Source organism: Bidens hawaiensis, unplaced genomic scaffold, assembly GCF_021521415.1.
Source record: "Bidens hawaiensis isolate Kalapana, Puna unplaced genomic scaffold, B.hawaiensis_p1.1 tig00045588_1, whole genome shotgun sequence".
Taxonomy (NCBI): Eukaryota; Viridiplantae; Streptophyta; class Magnoliopsida; order Asterales; family Asteraceae; genus Bidens; species Bidens hawaiensis.
In genome coordinates this window covers 26,096-45,070 of record NW_027498128.1, presented here as the reverse complement: position 1 = coordinate 45,070, position 18,975 = coordinate 26,096, and the positions used below count along the sequence as shown (strand labels likewise).

At 33.3% G+C, this 18,975-nt stretch overlaps 1 protein-coding gene across 3 annotated transcripts; it reads left to right on the top strand.

Moving 5' to 3' along the window:
• The first annotated feature begins 960 nt into the window (after positions 1 to 960).
• Positions 961 to 10,696, top strand: LOC143595862 (uncharacterized). 3 transcript variants are annotated; one of them, XM_077074780.1, is made up of 13 exons: positions 961 to 1,028; positions 1,518 to 1,919; positions 2,005 to 2,082; positions 2,627 to 2,870; positions 6,581 to 6,754; positions 6,845 to 7,089; positions 7,172 to 7,375; positions 7,478 to 7,570; positions 8,355 to 8,462; positions 8,554 to 8,749; positions 8,810 to 9,030; positions 10,244 to 10,324; positions 10,431 to 10,696. In XM_077074780.1, exons 2-13 carry the CDS (start codon positions 1,530 to 1,532, stop codon positions 10,455 to 10,457), a joined length of 2,061 nt encoding a protein of 686 aa, XP_076930895.1. In that variant the 5' UTR covers positions 961 to 1,028; positions 1,518 to 1,529; the 3' UTR covers positions 10,458 to 10,696. The 3 variants fall into 3 exon arrangements, with proteins under 3 accessions (XP_076930895.1, XP_076930893.1, XP_076930894.1); XM_077074778.1 differs by having other exon boundaries at positions 8,554 to 9,030; XM_077074779.1 differs by lacking the exon at positions 961 to 1,028 and having other exon boundaries at positions 1,491 to 1,919; positions 8,554 to 9,030.
• Positions 10,697 to 18,975: the final 8,279 nt, after the last annotated feature.

Here is an 18,975-nt window from a genome sequence, read left to right as displayed (position 1 = left end):
GCTGTGGCGTATCTTACAATGTAGCATTGGACGTCTACATCATCAACATAAAAATATAAAAAAATAAAAAATATATATCACACAACAATAACTTTAATGCATAAAAATGGTTAGAAATCTTAGCCAACTTTCATGCTCACTAAAAATACATTAGCACCCAGAGAATAATAAGAAAAATCATCGTCGTTAATTAGTAAAAATGGTGGTAGAAGGTGTACGTGTCTTAGTTGGCGACTCTGGGTAACAAGATGTTTTGTTCGATAATTTTAGCAATTATAACATAATAGACCAAACATAAAACATAATTTTAACAAGCAATTAATCAACCAAATACATGTGGCAACATATTACAAATTCGAGAGGTATTCTTCAGTTTGGTCTTTGATTTTCGATTTATTCATTTTAAAGTTTTCCTTTTTTTTATTGTAACCGAAAATCGAACCAAACCAAACTAAACCAACCTCAAGTAGTTCAAAACCGAATTCTAATTCTTGTTTCGATCGTTGACCTGAATAAACATTTTATTTATTCAGGTTAGTGGATTGAGTTGAGGTTAGTCATATTAAGCTAAAGTTATAGTTGAATTAAGTCAACAACAAAACTTAATTAATGATTAGTTGTTATTAGGTTTATTCGTTTTTAGAATCGAAAATGAAATTCGATAAAGACTCATTAAAAATGGAGAGGTTTTCTTATCTGTGGTGGGTATCCTCCTAAGAGAGTCTTTGAGTCGGGACTAATTGAACATATTGACGTACGAGTTTCCCGTCAGAAATGTACCAACCTAGTACGCCAAGGTTTTTTGAAAAATGATTAGGTGAGCCAATGATCGACAAGTAGTCCAAATTGAGGCTAAAAGATAATGAAGGTATTAATTTTATTTTATCCATTCCAATCAAAATAACAACAAATGAGTCCTAATAATTAGTGCGTGTCTTTCAGTTCTACCAGAGTGTCAGTCACCCATAAAACCCTAACCCTTTTCCGTCGCTATCTCGTCGTCCACAAATCCTTCTGAATCGCCATTTGTGAGTAAGTTCAGTTTTTTAATTTTCCTACTCTTTAGCTTTAACAAATAAATCAATATAATATAAATTATTATTAGTTACCCAATTGATTGATTGATTGATTGATTTTGCTAATCAAATACATTCCTGTTCAGTGGTAACTACAATCACCGCTCCATCGGTCTAAAACCCTATAATATTATATTCAAATTCAAGAATTAAGAGCTGCTGATTTGGTATTATCTGTTGCAATTCGGTCAGGCCCAACGTTTAATGGTATTCTTTTCTTAGGACCCAGAATCGACCCTTTTGTGAATAACCGGGTCAGCTCTCACGGGCCTTACCCGGTTTATGAAAAGAGAAGAAACTAGTCAGACTCATGAAACCCAACCCGGGCCTGTTTAATGGTATTCTTAGGATTCGGGAACTAACCCTATTGTAATGTAAATAATCTGGGTTGATCTTGCTCGGTTTATGCTCACTCCTAGTTAACATGATCTAAACTCTCAGACACGCATAACAATGAAGCGGAAACGTTCATGTAAAAAGCAAACCGCTAAAACAATATTAAAAAACAAGACACAGCAAAATGAAGCTGGTTTATACAAATCTGAAACCGATGAAAGAACTTCTGGAAGCATCGCTGCAATGCGGATGGAAACCGGAGCTCAAAGAACTGGTTCTTTTATGGTAGGAAGAAATGATAATGGAATGATGGAATTTGATACCAACAGATTGAGTCACGTGATTGCGTCCGTTATTAAAGAAATATCCAAGGAAGCCGGTGGTATGGCTAATTTGTCTAGGAGTTTAGTGGATGAACCGATCAGCAATGGACCAGTGGCTCAAGTTCATGTCGAATCGCATCAAAATGCAGACTACAAGCAGAACGAATTGGATTTTGCACTAGCGGTATGGTTTGAGTTTACTATATCGTATTATTTTACAAATTATGCATCATGGATTTATGGTTAAAGATGTTTTTTTTATACCCTAGGTAATTAAAAAGACCATGAATTTGGATGCAGCGGAACCATTTAACAGGCCCGTAGATCCCGTTGCACTTGATATACCTGTAAGTTTACTGTTTGAATCTAATATCATACTTGTAGAAATAAATTGCTTCATGTCTTCAATGTTCTTATTTTCGTCATTTGATGTATTAAAAACTATTTTATTTTAGTTAGGCTATATGTAATGATTGCACTAAAAAGTGAAAATGGTGGTGACGGTAACCACATTCTTAAATAGTTTCTTTATTAAACTCTACATGACGAAAACGAATCGAGAAATATACTATGAACGTTTGATGCATGTTTATAGACGTTTCGAAGTTCTTGTTTTATTTAGTATGAACATTCTTAAATAGTATTTTTATTTTCACATACTATTTTGTTTTTTGGACGTGCGTGCTTCATGGATAAAGAAATGAATAACTCGGATTACTTTTGGTGCATATTTATTAACGTTTGGAAAGTCTTGTTTTATTGATTATGAACTGTTCATAAAAAGGTAACTCATAAACACAGTTTATTATGCATTGTATAATCACATTATTTTTTTGTTTTGTTGTGTCATACGATGATTTTCCATAATTAATTTAGTGGAGCTTGAACCAGGATTATTTTGATATTATCAAGACACCAATGGATTTTGGTACAGTATGTGACAACCTTGAGAATGGTGTCAAGTACATGAATTCAGCAGATGTGTTTAAGGATGTTGAATATATTTGGCACAATTGTGTGGTTTATAATAAGAAGGGTGATCACATTTTGAAGCTCATGAATCGGGTCAAGACGTTCTTTATGAAGCACTGGATTGCAGCCAAATTACAAATGGAACAAACACCGGCTATTATTGGTATGGACCCCACACATCGCCATTTTTATTACTATTTACTATGTAAGCGTTTTTGTGATATCCTAGTGATTTAATATAGTCTTAATTCTATTTGACCATCTCCTAGAACCAAACCTGGATAACCAATTAGGTTAATAATCGAGTTGGTGAACTGTAATAACCCAATTATAAGAGATTTTTCATTAAAAAAATCAAAAAAGTTAATTAAATACTAAATATATCAAATAATCTCAATAAAGTTATCTTTTTATCTATTTTTGAAGTTTTAGAATTAACAAAACATAATCTTGTTACAAAAAAAAAAGATAGAAATCGCAAGTACATTGTGTTTATTGACAACTCATGACAGTATATTCCATTAGGGTGCCGTTAATATCTTCTAATTATGTGTAAAAGAGAGACTAAATACGTTAACACGACTCCTTTCTATTAAATATCTAGTTTTTTTTTTCTGCTGTTTGTTATTTTCTTGAATATATGGACATTTCATTATTTATATTATGGCATTTTATTTCTGCATTTGACCATTGTTGGCCAGATTTGCACAACAAATAGTATGCTGTAACTGTCAAAGCTGTGTTTTATAGAGATTCAGGGGCATTCAGTAAGAATATGATGTCACAAGACGCTTCTATAAAAATATAAATGTTTTTTAGCTATACTTTTATGTCGAGGTGTATCTAGTCGAGTGACACTAGATATCTTTTTCTTCTAAGATTTTTCTAAGGCAGCGTTCGGTTTGTCGTCCGGGGTTGGTTTTTAATAGGAATAAAATTTGTACTGTTTATTAAAGCAGTGCATCGTGATGCATATATTGAGTTAGGGGCTGTTTGGCAAGTACTGAATCATTAAGTGCTGAATGATTAAGAGGTCTGAATGATTAAGAGGCTCTGAGCCGGTAAGTGATGAACCAGTTAAGGCTGTTTGGTTGTACCTCTGAATAACCATGCAAAATGACTATTTTAGCCCTCTGAACTGTTTCGTGCTGAAAGAAATGTATCTGTTCGGTTAAAGCTCTGAATGATAAATAATTATAAAAAGAAACAACAAAATGTGATAGAAAATCCGAAGTGCACGTTTCTTCAAAATCCATGGAAACATACTAAAATCCAAATAGAAAGTTTGTATACAAGTTGAATTTCATTCATGGAAACATACTATTCAAATAAAAAGTAATGGAAACCATCATAGGCTCATAGCTATAACTAATTATGACCCGCGCGATGCGACGAACCTAGTTGCTTCCATATTTTCTACACATTAGAGAGTGTATCCCTTGTTAATTATAACTACCAAGTCAAGTCTCCTGACCAAACACCAGCATAACGTCTTTTGATATCTCCATTGACCGTCACTTTTGTTTCACCTTAGCCCGTCAGTTGCTTCTCATATATCCACCTGCAAAAGCCAATTCTATCCGAAAGTAAAGTTTGACCAAAAAGTCAATTCATCAACAAAATAACTTCTTTAGTTTGTATTAACGGGTCACCAGTCTTATCACTGCTTTACCAGCAGCATATTAATACAATTTTTCAATCAAGCACATTTGAATTCCATAAAGTAACAGATTGGCAGAAGGGTAGCATACTCTGACCTTGCGTAAGGAAGCGTACTACAGCAACCTGCCATCAAATCTTCTGCATAGCAGCATACCCTATGCCAAAAATAGCATTGGTGATGCCACCTACATGTCAATTCCGCGTTTCTCATTGGCATACAATTAAATTTTATCATATGTGAGTTTGTTTGACCTGATGCAACCCTTAACTACCCTTAAAACATATTAACATAACAAGATAGGGCTTATGTTAACATTTCAACAACGATGTTGAAATGATTCCCAACTTACCCTTCTTTTTAACCGTCGACCCGTTTGAAAAGAACTTGGACACAATATTGTAATTATGTCTTCTCTTTAAACTATTCAAATATATTTCAATAGTCTCAGTTGATCATTAATACCATACACTTGTTTTGGACACAACTTGGTATAAAAAAAATTCTTATATCAATTACACAAAATTTAAGCTTTCACAAGTTTCTGCACAGCTGCTGTTCGAGATTATTTTAACCCACCTAAATGTCCTTTTTCGATTCTTATGATCAAAAACAGTAAAAATAGACTTGACAAGCTTTCCGAAAATATATTAAACGCATCAATTGGATATACGGTTTATTTTATATGATTTTTGAAACTCTGATCAAAATCTGAATGGAAAATTGAGAGAATCATGGTTACCCAATCTTAACACCTTTATAATGATAGAAAACATTAATCTGTTATAATCATGAATCAAACGACTTTTTACATACAAATTAAACTGATCTCTATAAAATACTTGAACAAACCTTCAATCCAAAAGACTATTAAAGTTTTGAACCTTCCCGGTTTGAGTTTTTAAATGTATCCAAAGTCCAAACTACCCCGGTACAACAAAGTCACATGTTTAGCAATTCCAGTATAAGCTAATTCACATGTTTTACAAAGAAAATGGTTGTGCTGCTTCATTTATACCGACCCATTTGACCTGCAGCAAAATGCTTTTTTTTTGTTACATAAATCAATCAACTAACTATTATTTTAAGTATTTTTATAAGCTTCTAAATCTATTTATATTTTTCTCTCACTTGTTTGTTTAAGGGTTTTGTTTGGATGAAAATTGGGTAATAAAACATAGTGTTCTCATCGTATACCAATGACAAACAACCTGATGTTTCCATTCATCTTTTTCAGAAATTGGTGAGCTTAGACATCAAAACGCATATCTAATTATCTACTGTCTAACACAATGCATTATAATATCGCAGTAGAGTTAATTCATAATGATAACTTGATAAGCATAACACAATCATTCAATTGTTTTTATGACATATTTCCCTAAAAATCACAGAGCATGAGCACATAATAATCATCAACTGCAAGTTATTTATCTCCTTAATGAAAACGCATGATTGATTGCAATGATTTAAGCAACAGATTTACAAATTACTTTAGCTGAAAACGATAATGACGGATTACTTTTAATCAATTTGTTAACGTATAACATCTAGTCTAAATTAGGTATATGACTGCAAGCAACAAAATGCACACTTCATCACAAGTTTGAGAACAAAGGACATGCATTCAATCATAAAAGGCAAAACTCAACTGTAATTTCGTAAAAAGCCATTAAAGAAACAGAAATTCATTTATCTAGGGTTTCTATTCTCAAATTGAATCTGAATTTGCAACCTTACCGGAAATAAACGGCAACGGCTGTGGATAGGAGTCAAATCAACGGCTGTGAAGTTGTAACGTTACCTGTAATCGACGACGATTAGATGGACGTCGATGAAGGATGGGGAAGAAGATCGATCTAGTGTTTATTAGGGAAAAGGGTAGAATAGTCCTCTGAATCATTCAGCTTGAATTTCAATCTGATTGAATAAGAGGTAAACTGAGCGGTTCAGATGTGTGATTTTGGCCAACCAAACACGCTCAAATCTGAGCGAATCAGATTTTTCCTCTGAATGGATCCATTCAGTTTCAAGCAAACACCCCCTTAGTTGGTTACTAGTTTGTTATGTTTGCTGTTGAGTATCGTAATGTCTTTATATACAGAGGTATGTGTTAGCTTTTTTATTATTATTTTTTTTTATAAGAATACAACAGAAAGCATTTGTTTATTTTCTTGTATAAAGCTTCTAACTTTCTAATTAAACACATTCAGATATCCAGCCTGGTACAGGATCTTTCATCTCGAGGCACACCAACCGACAAAATGAAAGCCCTCTTGTCAACAATTTTACCCGATTGCTGGAACCCGAGGCTGGTCAACCTGAGCAGAGCTCTAGTCAACAACAATCTTCTCCAGAAAAGGACGAGTCTGACTTTGATACTCCTTGTAAGTATCTACTCGATTTCATTTTTTTTACCATAACTATCTGGGATATAAAACATATCTGGTTTGTTAACTCTAATTTGCTAAAAGCAGATTTGGAAAATACTAAAAAGAAGTCCAGATTTCAAGGGCTAGCAGACCGCCAAAAGTTGTTACTGACAGCTGGAAGGATTAAAGTTTTAACCAATGAGCAGGGTCAGCCTTTGGGTCCCGAGGCTGTTAAATTAACTAACTTTTTGGGACACATATCACGAGATGGAAATATGGCCCCTCTTACTTATTCAGGTTGGAGCAAAATGCCCGAAGAGTACAAAGAGAAGATGTGGCAGAAAGTGTTGGTATGTAAAGAAGAGCTTTTAACTTTTTTTTTTTAATTTGGGTATCTTAAAACATTGCATTAATATTATTTGTATTTTACAGGCAACGTTTGATGTTGAACCCGGTCATAGACAGCAAGTGCTGTTGTCAATTGGAAGTAAATGGAGAAACTTTAAGTCGTATCTTAAGTCATCTTACTATGATACGCATGAAACTGACGAGCAACGCCTTGCAGAGCGTGATGAGCGGGTTCTTCCTGATCAATGGTCGGTTCTTGTTAATAAGTGGAGCTCTGAAGAATTTCAGGTCCGTGTCGTGTTCCATGAATTTGAAGTATCCAACGTGTTTTGAAAGTTTGTTAAATTGGAAGGGGGGTGACGGTGATGTAATTTTGTTGTGATGTTTCAGAAACTTAGTGCTAGAAACAAGGCCAATCGTGCAAAGGTGAAGTTTATTCACACCGGAGGGCAAAAAAGCCTTGCTAGATTACTTGAGGAGGAGGTAATTGTATTTATATTAATATAATTTTGTTAATAAGGTAATTCCATTATTTGGTTTTAAAAAGTGCAAGGTGGGTGGTTCATATACATCTAGGTCAAAGTTAGTGTTTGTAGGAGGCTTATATGTAAAATTAACCAAAGGGATGAAAATATTATAAATAAAAAGGCTGATATGCAAAATATACGAGGCAAAACGAAGCTTTTGCTTGTGCATAAAGCAACGTCACACAACATCGGAGAACCTCAGGCTTTTTAAAACGATTTTTTTTTGTATTTTTATTATTTTTTTTTATATATACCAGGGTTAATACTATAAAACACCAATATATTTATCATTTTTCACGTAAATGTTCCTCAACATATTTTTGGCGTATAAACGTCTTCATGTTTTTAAGACACGAAAAAGTCCCTCAACCCGATCTTGATATATTAAAGTCACTGCAGTTGCTTAGAATGCATGTACTTGTAAAAAAAAAATATGTAAAAAATACCTGTTACTTCTTAAATTGGTAAAAAAAGTTGATTTAAGTGACAATTCAACTTTTTTATGTATATAATATTTTCATGAATTTAAGTGGTAACAAGTCATTATTTCATTTTTTTTACAAAAACGTTTATGATGGACAAGTATAGGGACTTGGGTCAAGGGACTTTTTAGTGCTTTTTTTCACATTTGACAACTTTTTCATGAAAAATAAGAAAATATGTTGGTTTTCTATGATATTAAGCCTATATACTACTAGCCACTAGCAGTTCTTTGACTTGTTAAATATTTCTGTTTACAGAAGGAAAAAAGAGGTGACGGCCGGGAACTCTCACAGGCAGAACTACTTATAAAGACCCGAGCACGCAAAAACGGTCAACCCGTGAATGAATCAGCAGCTTCTGTAATTGTAAGACTCTCAAAAACTCAAATCTCATATTATGCACTTTTTTTTTATATTTCATTGGACTTCTTATTAATCACATGTATTTTCTTTACAGGCCAAACTTCGTAAACCTGTAACTCCAACTCAACATGATGCTTTTAATCGCGTGGATAATAATAATAATAAAGGTGGTGGGTCCCAGTCTGATGTTTTTAATCGCGTAAAGGGAGCGGGTAATAATAACAAAGGTGGTGGGTCGCAGTCTGATGCTTTTAATCGCCTAACAAGAGTGGATGATAATAATAACAAAGGTGGTGGGTCCCAGTCTGATGCTTTCAATCGCCTAATGAGAGCGGATAATAACAACAAAGGTAGTGGGTCCCAGTCTGAGTCCAATGGGGGAACCATAGTACCTAGTCATGCTGCGGCTCTGAAGATGGTGGAGGCAAAGAGTGTCGAGGTTGACGAAATGAAACAGAGACTTACATCAATGGAGGAAACATGTTCACAAATGGCGGCTCAGATGTCTGCAATGGTGTCTATGATGGCTAATATGCAAAAGGCGTTTGTTGGAGCGAATGTTCCTAATAATGTAAGTTATGATTCCTGATACTTGTCCGTTCAAACCGATGAACTTGAACATTTTAACGAATGGTTTTTCTTGTTTATAGGCCTGTAAACAAACCAAACAGACACAGACGGAGCATGTTCATGTTTGTTCATTTGTTTTAACTTTAACCAAACAAACGATTAAACATGAACAATTTTTTCGTTTGTGTTTGTTCATTAAAAATGAACGTGTTCTGGTTCGTGTTTATCTATGTTCGTCTGTTAACGGTATAAATGAACGGTGTGCAAATGTAATGAACGAAGCACTTTCATGTTCGTTCGTTTAACTTTAACCGAAAAAACGATCGAACACTATCTATTAAACGAACATGGTTTTTTGTTCATATTTGTTAGTTAAAAAATGAATGTGTTCTTGTTCGTTAGTTAAAAAAATGAATGTGATCTTGTTCATGCTAGTGTATGTTCGTTGGTTAATAATGTAAACGAACAATTTACAAATGGAGCATGTTCATGTTTGTTCGTTTAATTTTAACCGAACAAAAGATCAGACACGGACAATTAAATGAGAGGGTTTTGTTTGTTTGGGGTCACTTGTTAGAAAAAAAGAACGTGCACGTTTATATATGTTCGCTAACAGTATAAACAAATGGTTCACGAATGTAAATAAATGAACATTAACGGAGCATGTTCATATCAATCCATTTAAATTTAACCGAACAAACAATTGAACACAAAACAATTAAACGAAACGGGTTATTTTTGTTCATGTTATTTCGTTAAAAAATTAACGCGTTTGTTTATATCCGTTTGTTAATGGCATAAACAAAAGGTTCGCAAACATAAACAATCAAACATAATTGAATATATATGAACGAACATAAATGATCTTAAACTAATTAAATGTAAATGTAACGGGCCTAAGAAACTTATATGAATGTTTAAACAAAGGTAACGAACAAACATAAATGAACCTAAACGAATGAACATAACCAAATTCAAATGAATGAACGAATGCGAACATTTACGAACATAAATGAACACAAATTTTGTTCATGTTCGTTCGTTTATTAAATAACCAAATGGTTCACGGGTCGTTTGGTTCGTTTACAGGCCTACTTGTTCATGTTCGTACATTCAGAAAATTAATTATGTGGGGGTTCATTTGTATTCTAAATAAAGTTAATTAACCAATTGCCAATATGCACCGTTTTAAACATTTCATGTGTGTTCATTAGGTTCCTCTTTCAATTCCGGTGGGTACACCAAATCAGTCGGAACCAAATTTTACGTCTATTCATGAAGTTCTTGAGAAGCCGGTGAATATCTTTGTGCCGTTTTTATTTTATTTTATTTATATATATTACAAGTGTAACATGCTTTTCACAAAATCACTTGATTAATGAGTATGGATTTGTGTTGCAGACTAGTGGAAGGAAGAAGAGAAGGTAGAAAGACCAAGACGAGTAGGTTTTTCATTTATGTGAATTTAATTAAAATCGTCTTTTGAGTAGTTTATGGATTTCTGAATTTGATTATGTAAACGTGTCGTGATGATCAAAACCCGTTAAAACGTGACGTATTGTCATCCTAAATGACGTGTTTTCTTGAATATGAACAACCTCAGCAAGTCTGAAAGTTTTGAACATACTGTTAACTTCGGTTTTGGAAAATGACAAACCAATTAAACTGGTTGGGTTGGGAAGTTTTATATAATTTATTTAGTATTTTTTTTAAACTACTATATAGTAGTCTATGCATGAGGTACCGCATGATGTTTAGTATTTAACGTTTTAAGTCACGATACAAGTTTATAAAGCTTTAAAAGAGAGCAAATATAAATAATAAAAAAAAGTAGTGTTTTTAGGGTGTTGGTTAAAAGACTTGGCTGTTCTCAGCTTCATTTTCTCTAGGTTCTTCGTCGTTTAAATGTACGAATCCAACCTACTCCATCTTGCATAACATCAGCGAATACAGGTTGCAGACGGATTGCTTCTGGTGATGTGACCGCATCACCACCTTGTCCTAGACGTCTTGTGAAAACATTGTGCATCACCTCCCCTGTTGTGTTTTAGCCATCGCCTCGATTAAAAGCAAGATAATACATACATTGGAAAATAATATATATAAATAATAAAAGCTAAACGTCTGGTTTTGTTTACGTGACCGGTTTCAAGTTTCAAACCGACCAGAACTGTTAAACTACCAAGATGTGGAAGCTAAACCGTGTTTGTATCTTAAACCGTTCAACATGCTTTCTTTTGGCTATTCGATCACGGTTTTGAGCATAATTTATACATGCCGTCTATTTTTATTCCTAGGATTTATGTGGATTCTAGTTGTAAAACAACTATGTTTAGAAAAAGAAAAAAAGGAAAAAGGAAAAAGGAAAAGAAAATAAAGCGCTTAAGAGTAGCAAAAATGCAACAAAACTATATACTAATAGCTAGTTTTAAGACTCGTACGTTGTGACTAGATTGCGTGTTCTAAAGTGACTTGGGTTTCCAATGTGGTGTAGGAATGAAACAATCCATCACTTTCTATTGTGGTGTAGTGGTAAGTAATTTGGGTTTTTCAATAAAGACCCAAGTCTAAACCCACTAACTATACTTTGAAAGGGACATGGGTGACTTGTAAGATTAAAATATATTTATATATATATATATATATATATATATATATATATATATATAAATATACATGTAACATCTTGTTTTATGGTCAGAAATAAAATATATAAAGCGCATGTTTTAAATATTGATAAACAAGTAAAATGATTATATGAGATATTGAGGCCATACAATTAGCATTATAAACACATCATAAAATTATTATGTTTGACATTGTTCCGTTTTAAACAAAACTTAGGTCGAAACGTAGAGAAAAATGAGTATGTTTTAAGGACAAATTTGTAATTTTATAAAACGTTATATTTTTAAAGTTACAGAAGATTAATGAGATTTGAGCAAAACTAATTCTAATAATATAACAACAATAATACTATATTGATAAATGAAATCGAAGTTAACGTTTGTGTGCTCGCATAGAATGAAAATAATACTGAAAATTTGATTATAAAACTAATAAAACTTGGGATATGAAACCATACAAGTGCATGGAGGATATACACATATTCATATATCAATCTTCATTTCATGATAAAGTATTGCAATTACTTTGAGAACACACAACTGGTCATATAAGATGGTTAAGTTCTCTTATATATACTAAGATAATTTCATTTGTGAATTCACATTTTAACGTCCTCTGAGTAAGAAGACCTATTCATAAGGTATGCTCTTTAAATATTTTAATTAATTAGTTTTAATTATAAAATAACATTCAAATATTATGTGTTAGGGGTAAGGAAACAACAGATGACCCGTAAGGTCGAAATTGTATCTCTTTTAACATTTTAATTTATAATAAATTAACTGGAGACTTAAGGGTAACAACCCACTATAGTAGGACGTATAACCGTAGCACATGTCTAGTACGTGCACAACTAGATTGTGGTATGGTATGACCACTTTTATCATGAATGGTTAAGATAGACTATAAATGAATGGGTATGGTTGATGAACCATGATATTGTTTGGGCTGGAATAGTTGTGCACGTTAATGGTAGATGTTGTGCAAAGGGTCTATGAGTGTTAGAACATATATATATATATATATATATATATATATATATCTAAGTACTTAGTTTATTAAATTATAGATTCCAGTTAAAGCGGGATAAGCCATAGTAGCCGAAGAAAGTCTGTTCAGGTGAGTTACTTAAACTATTTTCAAAACTCTGATACATGCTCATAAAACTGTTTGGACTGTGATTGATCTTGTATTTGCATGTCACATATGGTGTGGCACCCAAGGTGTTATATATATTATAATGATCATTAAATTTTCTCGAGGGGACATGCACTTAATACAGCAGTAAACGTACGTAAAGTCTGTATGTATGAATATATAATGTTGACCTGGCTTTAACGTGAAGCGGGCGGGTTATAATTATGGCATGGCATGCAATGAGCTCATACTTGATCAATAAAATTGTTTTAGTATTATTTTATTAAATATGTCGTTTTATGTGACTCACCAGCTATGTGCTGACGTATTTTTACCCGAGCATGTTTTTCAGGCTGATAAATAAGGACACAGAGTTAGCTGCTAAACGATGGAAGAATTTAGACGTTTTACTCTATTACCGTTACGTTTTTTAGCGTGTGTAATAGTTAGACATGTAATAAATATTTTAGTAGTTTTTTTATAAGATTAAGTTTTCGTTGTAAGTATGTTCCGTCTGGTCACTGTTAGTGCCCCATCCTGGGTGGGGTGTGACAAGTTGGTATCAGAGCCTAAGGTTTTAGCGAACTAGGTATTCTTTGGAGTACATAGGCTTTAACATATTTGTCTTGGAAGAAGAAAGAAGTAGTTTTTAGAAGAAAATAAGTTAGGGTGTAGTATACTGTGTAATATAAAATAAGCGTATGCCAGTTGTTATAAGCCTTGTTTTATACTTATGTATGATAAATATAATTTATTTTTAAATATTGATTGTTTATCAATATAAACTTAAGACAAGAAATTTTAAATATGTAGATGGAGGGAGGAATTCATAATGAAACTAATGATCGGGGAAATCCTGGAAATGATGGAGGAGAAATCCGCATAACAAAAGTTGAACTAGATCGGATGGTAGCCGAACAAGTTGCTCAAATACTTGCCAACCGGGAAGCCACCAATGAAACTCATGGAAACGAGACTAAAAAGAAAGAAAGTAGCTATAAAATCTTCAAGTCTTCCCAACCACCTGAGTTCACAGGAACACAAGATGCCATTAGTGCCCATGAATGGGTTAGTCAAATGGAGGCATTGTTGACAATATGTGAATGTGATCCCCAAGAAAAAGTGAAACTGGCTACACATACTTTCAAGAGGGAAGCATTGCATTGGTGGGAATCAATCATTCAGGCTCAGGGAAGGGAAGACGCAAATCAAATTCCTTGGGAAAGGTTCTTGGAAATGTTTACTCGACAGTTTTGCCCAATAAGCGAAAAGAGAATGATTGAAGCGGAATTTTTGAGATTGGAATTGGGTAATATGGCATATCGGGAATATGCCACGAAATTTAATGAAATGGCTTGCTTTGTGCCTCACTTGGTGACACCTGAAGATAATAGAATCCATCGATTTATCTGGGGATTGCCGGTGGAATACCGTACTTTCATCAAATCTACCAACCCTCAGACTTGTTATGAGGCAATTGAAGCTGGCTATAGTATAGCGGTAGAGCTTGACAGGGAACAGGTAGATAACAATAAGAGAAAAAGGGAAGAGTATAAGAAGCCGGAAAACCACAACAAGACACAAAGATTGAATCCTCATAAGGCAAACTTTAAACGAGAACCTAATCAATGTTTAAAATGTGGAAGACGACATTTTGGAGTATGTGCTTTAGGAAATGTCTGTTATCGTTGTCGTAAGCCTGGGCATGTCATATCAGAATGCCGTGAACCACCAAGAGCTTGCTATGAATGTGGGTCAACTGACCACCTACGAAATACATGTCCCAAGCTAAAGAATAAACTAACGGAAAATAAGCCTAAGGGAATGGCGTTCCATATGACCGCAGAAGAAGCTAAGCAAAGCAGACGACGTGATTACTGGTACGTTTCCCCTTAGTAAGGTACCAGCAACTGTATTATTTGATTCTGGTGCAAATAAGAGTTTCATTTCATATAAGTTTTGTCACGCACTAAGCAATCCTTTAAGGAAACTAGAACGATCCTTTACATTAGAAATAGCCGATGGAGAAAAAAATAGATATTACAGAGGCTATAGATGATTGTTTCCTTAACCTAGAGGGATAAACCTTTCCTATAAGAACGATGGTTACGAAATTAGGTGAATTTGACCTAATAATAGGAATAGACTGGTTAGCCGCTTATAAAGCTCAAATTAAATGTGACATCAAATCCATCAAACTTCAAGCACTAGATGGGAGTATTGTTACAATTTATGGAGATCGGGAGAAATGACCAATTAAGATCATTTCAGTAATAAAAGCTACTAAGATGATTCACCATGGATGTTTTGTTAATTTAACATATGCAATCGATACTCAGAAGGAAACCAAGAAAGTGGAAGGAGTTTCTGTAGTAGGTGAGTTTCCCGATGTATTTCCAGATGAATTACCAGGAATTCCACCAGATCGTGAAGTAGAATTTAAAATAGACCTAGTACCAGGAGCAAAACCTGTAGCTAAAGCCCCTTACCGGCTAGGACCTTCAGAAATGAAAGAACTAATGATTCAAATACAAGAATTACTTGATAAATGTAACAACTCGGGATTTCAAACTTATAATTTATATTTGTAAACCGACCCGTTTTATGTTCGGAAAATTTTCAATTAAAGATCGCGTCAATCGAGTGAATTAATTATTATTATATTACTTCTTAATTATTTATATAATATATATCTATATCTTTCAATTTGTGGTAATTTTAACCCAAAACTAAACTATAATCCTCTTATGCTTCCATTCCTAATCCTAAGGGACCAAAGTGTAAATATCATTATTAATATCAGCTCTGACCCGTATCCAGGATCCAATGACCCAAACCCGTGACCCTTTTTGCATACCGTATCCGTTTAACATGCTTGGACCTTAATTCTCGCAATCAATATGGAGATTAGATCAATAATCGTGTTATACATTCCATGTACGACCTACACCGACACTACTATTAGGGAAAGTAAGACCTAATTGATTCGAATTAGCAATTTGATTAAATCGTTATTGAAAAAATTGGTGTCCATACCTAGAGATCACAATAATCTAATTCCTCTCGTCTGCACCTTATTCTACTCCTCGAGATCCAACCCCTAAGGTTAATTGGGTTATAACACGCTGCCAATACCCTGTTCATCGTCGTTTATCACCGGCTGCTTAACGAACCATTTGACGTCATTGCTTGATCATCTGAGGTAACTAAGATATGTAACATAATCGTTAATCATCGTTTATCATTAACCTTAACATTAATTCATCAATCATCAGCCGGATAAACGGATTTGATAATTAGGGTTTATAGCAACTTTTGGGGATAAAATCAGTAGGTATTTAATGTTTTGTTTTCATTCATATCTCAAATGTCAGTCTGATCCAGTTTGTTGCGCATGCTTGTGAGGGTCTTGCCAGCCATCTGCCCGGGATCGAGCCCGGCAGTGGCCGGTTTTGGTCAATTTACTTATTTTTTTTATTAATTATTCCAATTGTTAAATGGTTTCTCTTTAAATCAATATTAATTAATATTATTTAAATAAACAATATTATTTTATTAAAACCGATATCGTGGAGTTTATGTTTCTTGTCAAATTCCGTTAAAAGCTTTTGTTACGTGTATATATATATATACTTATTTATATATTTATATTTATAAATATTATAAGTTTATTTTTAATAATAGTGGACCTTATTCTTTTATTTAAAACCCGACACTTTAATTCACGTTTCTCATCGTTGATCGTCTAGATAAACTTGCTCATATTTATTTTATATAAATATATTTAATAAACTTATTAAATAGATTTTTATTAACAGATTCAAACACATTTTTATTTACATCTTACTATATATTATATCATGGGTAAATTATTGGGAAATTTATAATTAATAAGACTATTGAAAACAATGACCGTAGAGTTCAATCGTTCAATCCATAATATTATAATAACAAACATAACTTAAATCACATCGAAATCCTAAATTCATATTACATGTTATCTCATTATTAATTAATTCATAATATTATGTTATTATGAATATTATGTTATTAGGAATCCTTGACGGTAAATTTCGAAGGATTCATCATTCTCACATCCACACTTGTGTTTTGTTCTACTAATCAGGTGAGTAATCACTCCCCTATTTTACCGTTTTCAAATGTTTTGGGGACACATGCGTACCATTTATAAAATTATTTATCTTATTATATCTCAAACGCAAACTGTGATCTTTGTGTTGTGTATCAATTGAATGACTACATGTTACTTGCTATTTGCTTACTTGTTTACATGAATCGCATTCGGAGGTCCAACATAATCTCATTATAGTATGATCATACGACTGTTGTAGTGGCCGCAGCCCGATCGCATTGGCAATGGTTTCACCGACATCTCATTACTTGCTTAACGATTTCATTGTTATACTCACAGATAACAGTTTTGCCTATTTTATTCATTTATATAATTATATATTATTACCATTTTGTTTGTGTCAAAACTGGTGATCTACTCACTCAACATGTGTTATTGACAAACATGTATTTTGTACCTATTTGCAGGTTATATAATTGGATTGCTTATCGAACTGATGCTCACGTAGAGATGACTTTAGGATAATAAACAAATACAAGAATAGTTGGTTTTGTATTTATAATTCTCTTTACTTTTGTTGTATATAAATGTTATTTGATAATAAATTAATTAATTAGATATTGCCGCTTTATAATTCTATGATAGTACCTTGAGAGCTGTGACAATCAGCTCACGCCCCGACATTTCCGCCTTAGGTTGGGGTTTGACAGATTGGTATCAAAACCGGAGGTTTAAGATAGGTCGTTAGTGGTGCCTTAGTAACATGCTTAGGAGCCCCATACGTGCTTATTTGTTTACCTGATGTGTTCTATTTGATTGTTTACAGCTTACGTATTTGTCTTGCAAGATTAGGTACTTATTTCACTATTTAATTAATTGTTTATTTTATTTGTCATTCACACACACACAACTCCGAAGCTATGCTTCCCACTCAAAATATTTTATTACTCCGAGAATATGTCTCATTCTCAAATTATTTTTATTGCTTCGAGGCTATGCCTCAATATTAAAATATTTATATTAAATTTTATTAGATTGCCTTTTATTATCGGAAATTTTCCTTGCAAATTTCCTAGCTTTGTTTTTGCTCGTTTTCACTTAAACTATGGAGTGTGACAAGATTCCCCACCATAGTGGAAATTGTCATGCGACCGACACTTTAAGCGTTTAACGTAATCGGCCAAACGTTACACCTTTTATTGTGTTTTATTGTTTTTAAAATGTCTAGTCTGGTGTAAAAACCCATGGGACGCCATGGACACGCTAACTGTACATTTGCACAATTTGTTATATTTGCGATATTTTGTTGGAACATTATCATCCGTGGTGATACACGAGATGTTTCAACTACTTATGCTTTAGTTCGTTTATTCGTTATTTAGTTTGGTCGGTTAAATCGCCATGTAACGCTCATGGGCCGACAAACTCAATTGGTTCGTTGATTCGTTAATTGAGTTGGGCCATTCAAATTGCCATGCAATGCTCATGGGAGGCCGACTAACACATTTGTTTTGGTTTTAGTATGCTAATAAGTTGGGGAAACAAAATGCCATGGAAAGCTCATGGGAAACCCAACACATCGAAGAACATTAGTTTTTTTGTTTGTTTATTTGATTTTATACGAAATGATTTATGATTTTATTTAATTATTCTATTATTATATTATCCAGTTTCTCAATTACTTACTTACTAAATCATTTTTGAATCAAGATCTACTGATTCGTTCTATTTATATACTCAAAACATTTTTATTCTCCTAATCGGATACAAATTCTTCGTTTATCTATATTCGGTTATCACGAGCCAATCAAAACAATTTACACTCATTGAGATCGGTTTTCACCTATTCATCTTATCACATTATTATAATATCAATACCTCAATTAAGTTAAATATTATCGCACAATTTAAGAATCAAATGGATTTCTTATGCTCATGGTATCATATATATAACTTATTAAGCATATTTCAAGTATTCAACCTCAATTTTTAATTTGTTAAAACATATTAAACTTTAATAAAACTCATTCACTCATCAAATTAACTCATTGATTTTCAATTTGAATTCTAACTTATTCTTAAGTTATG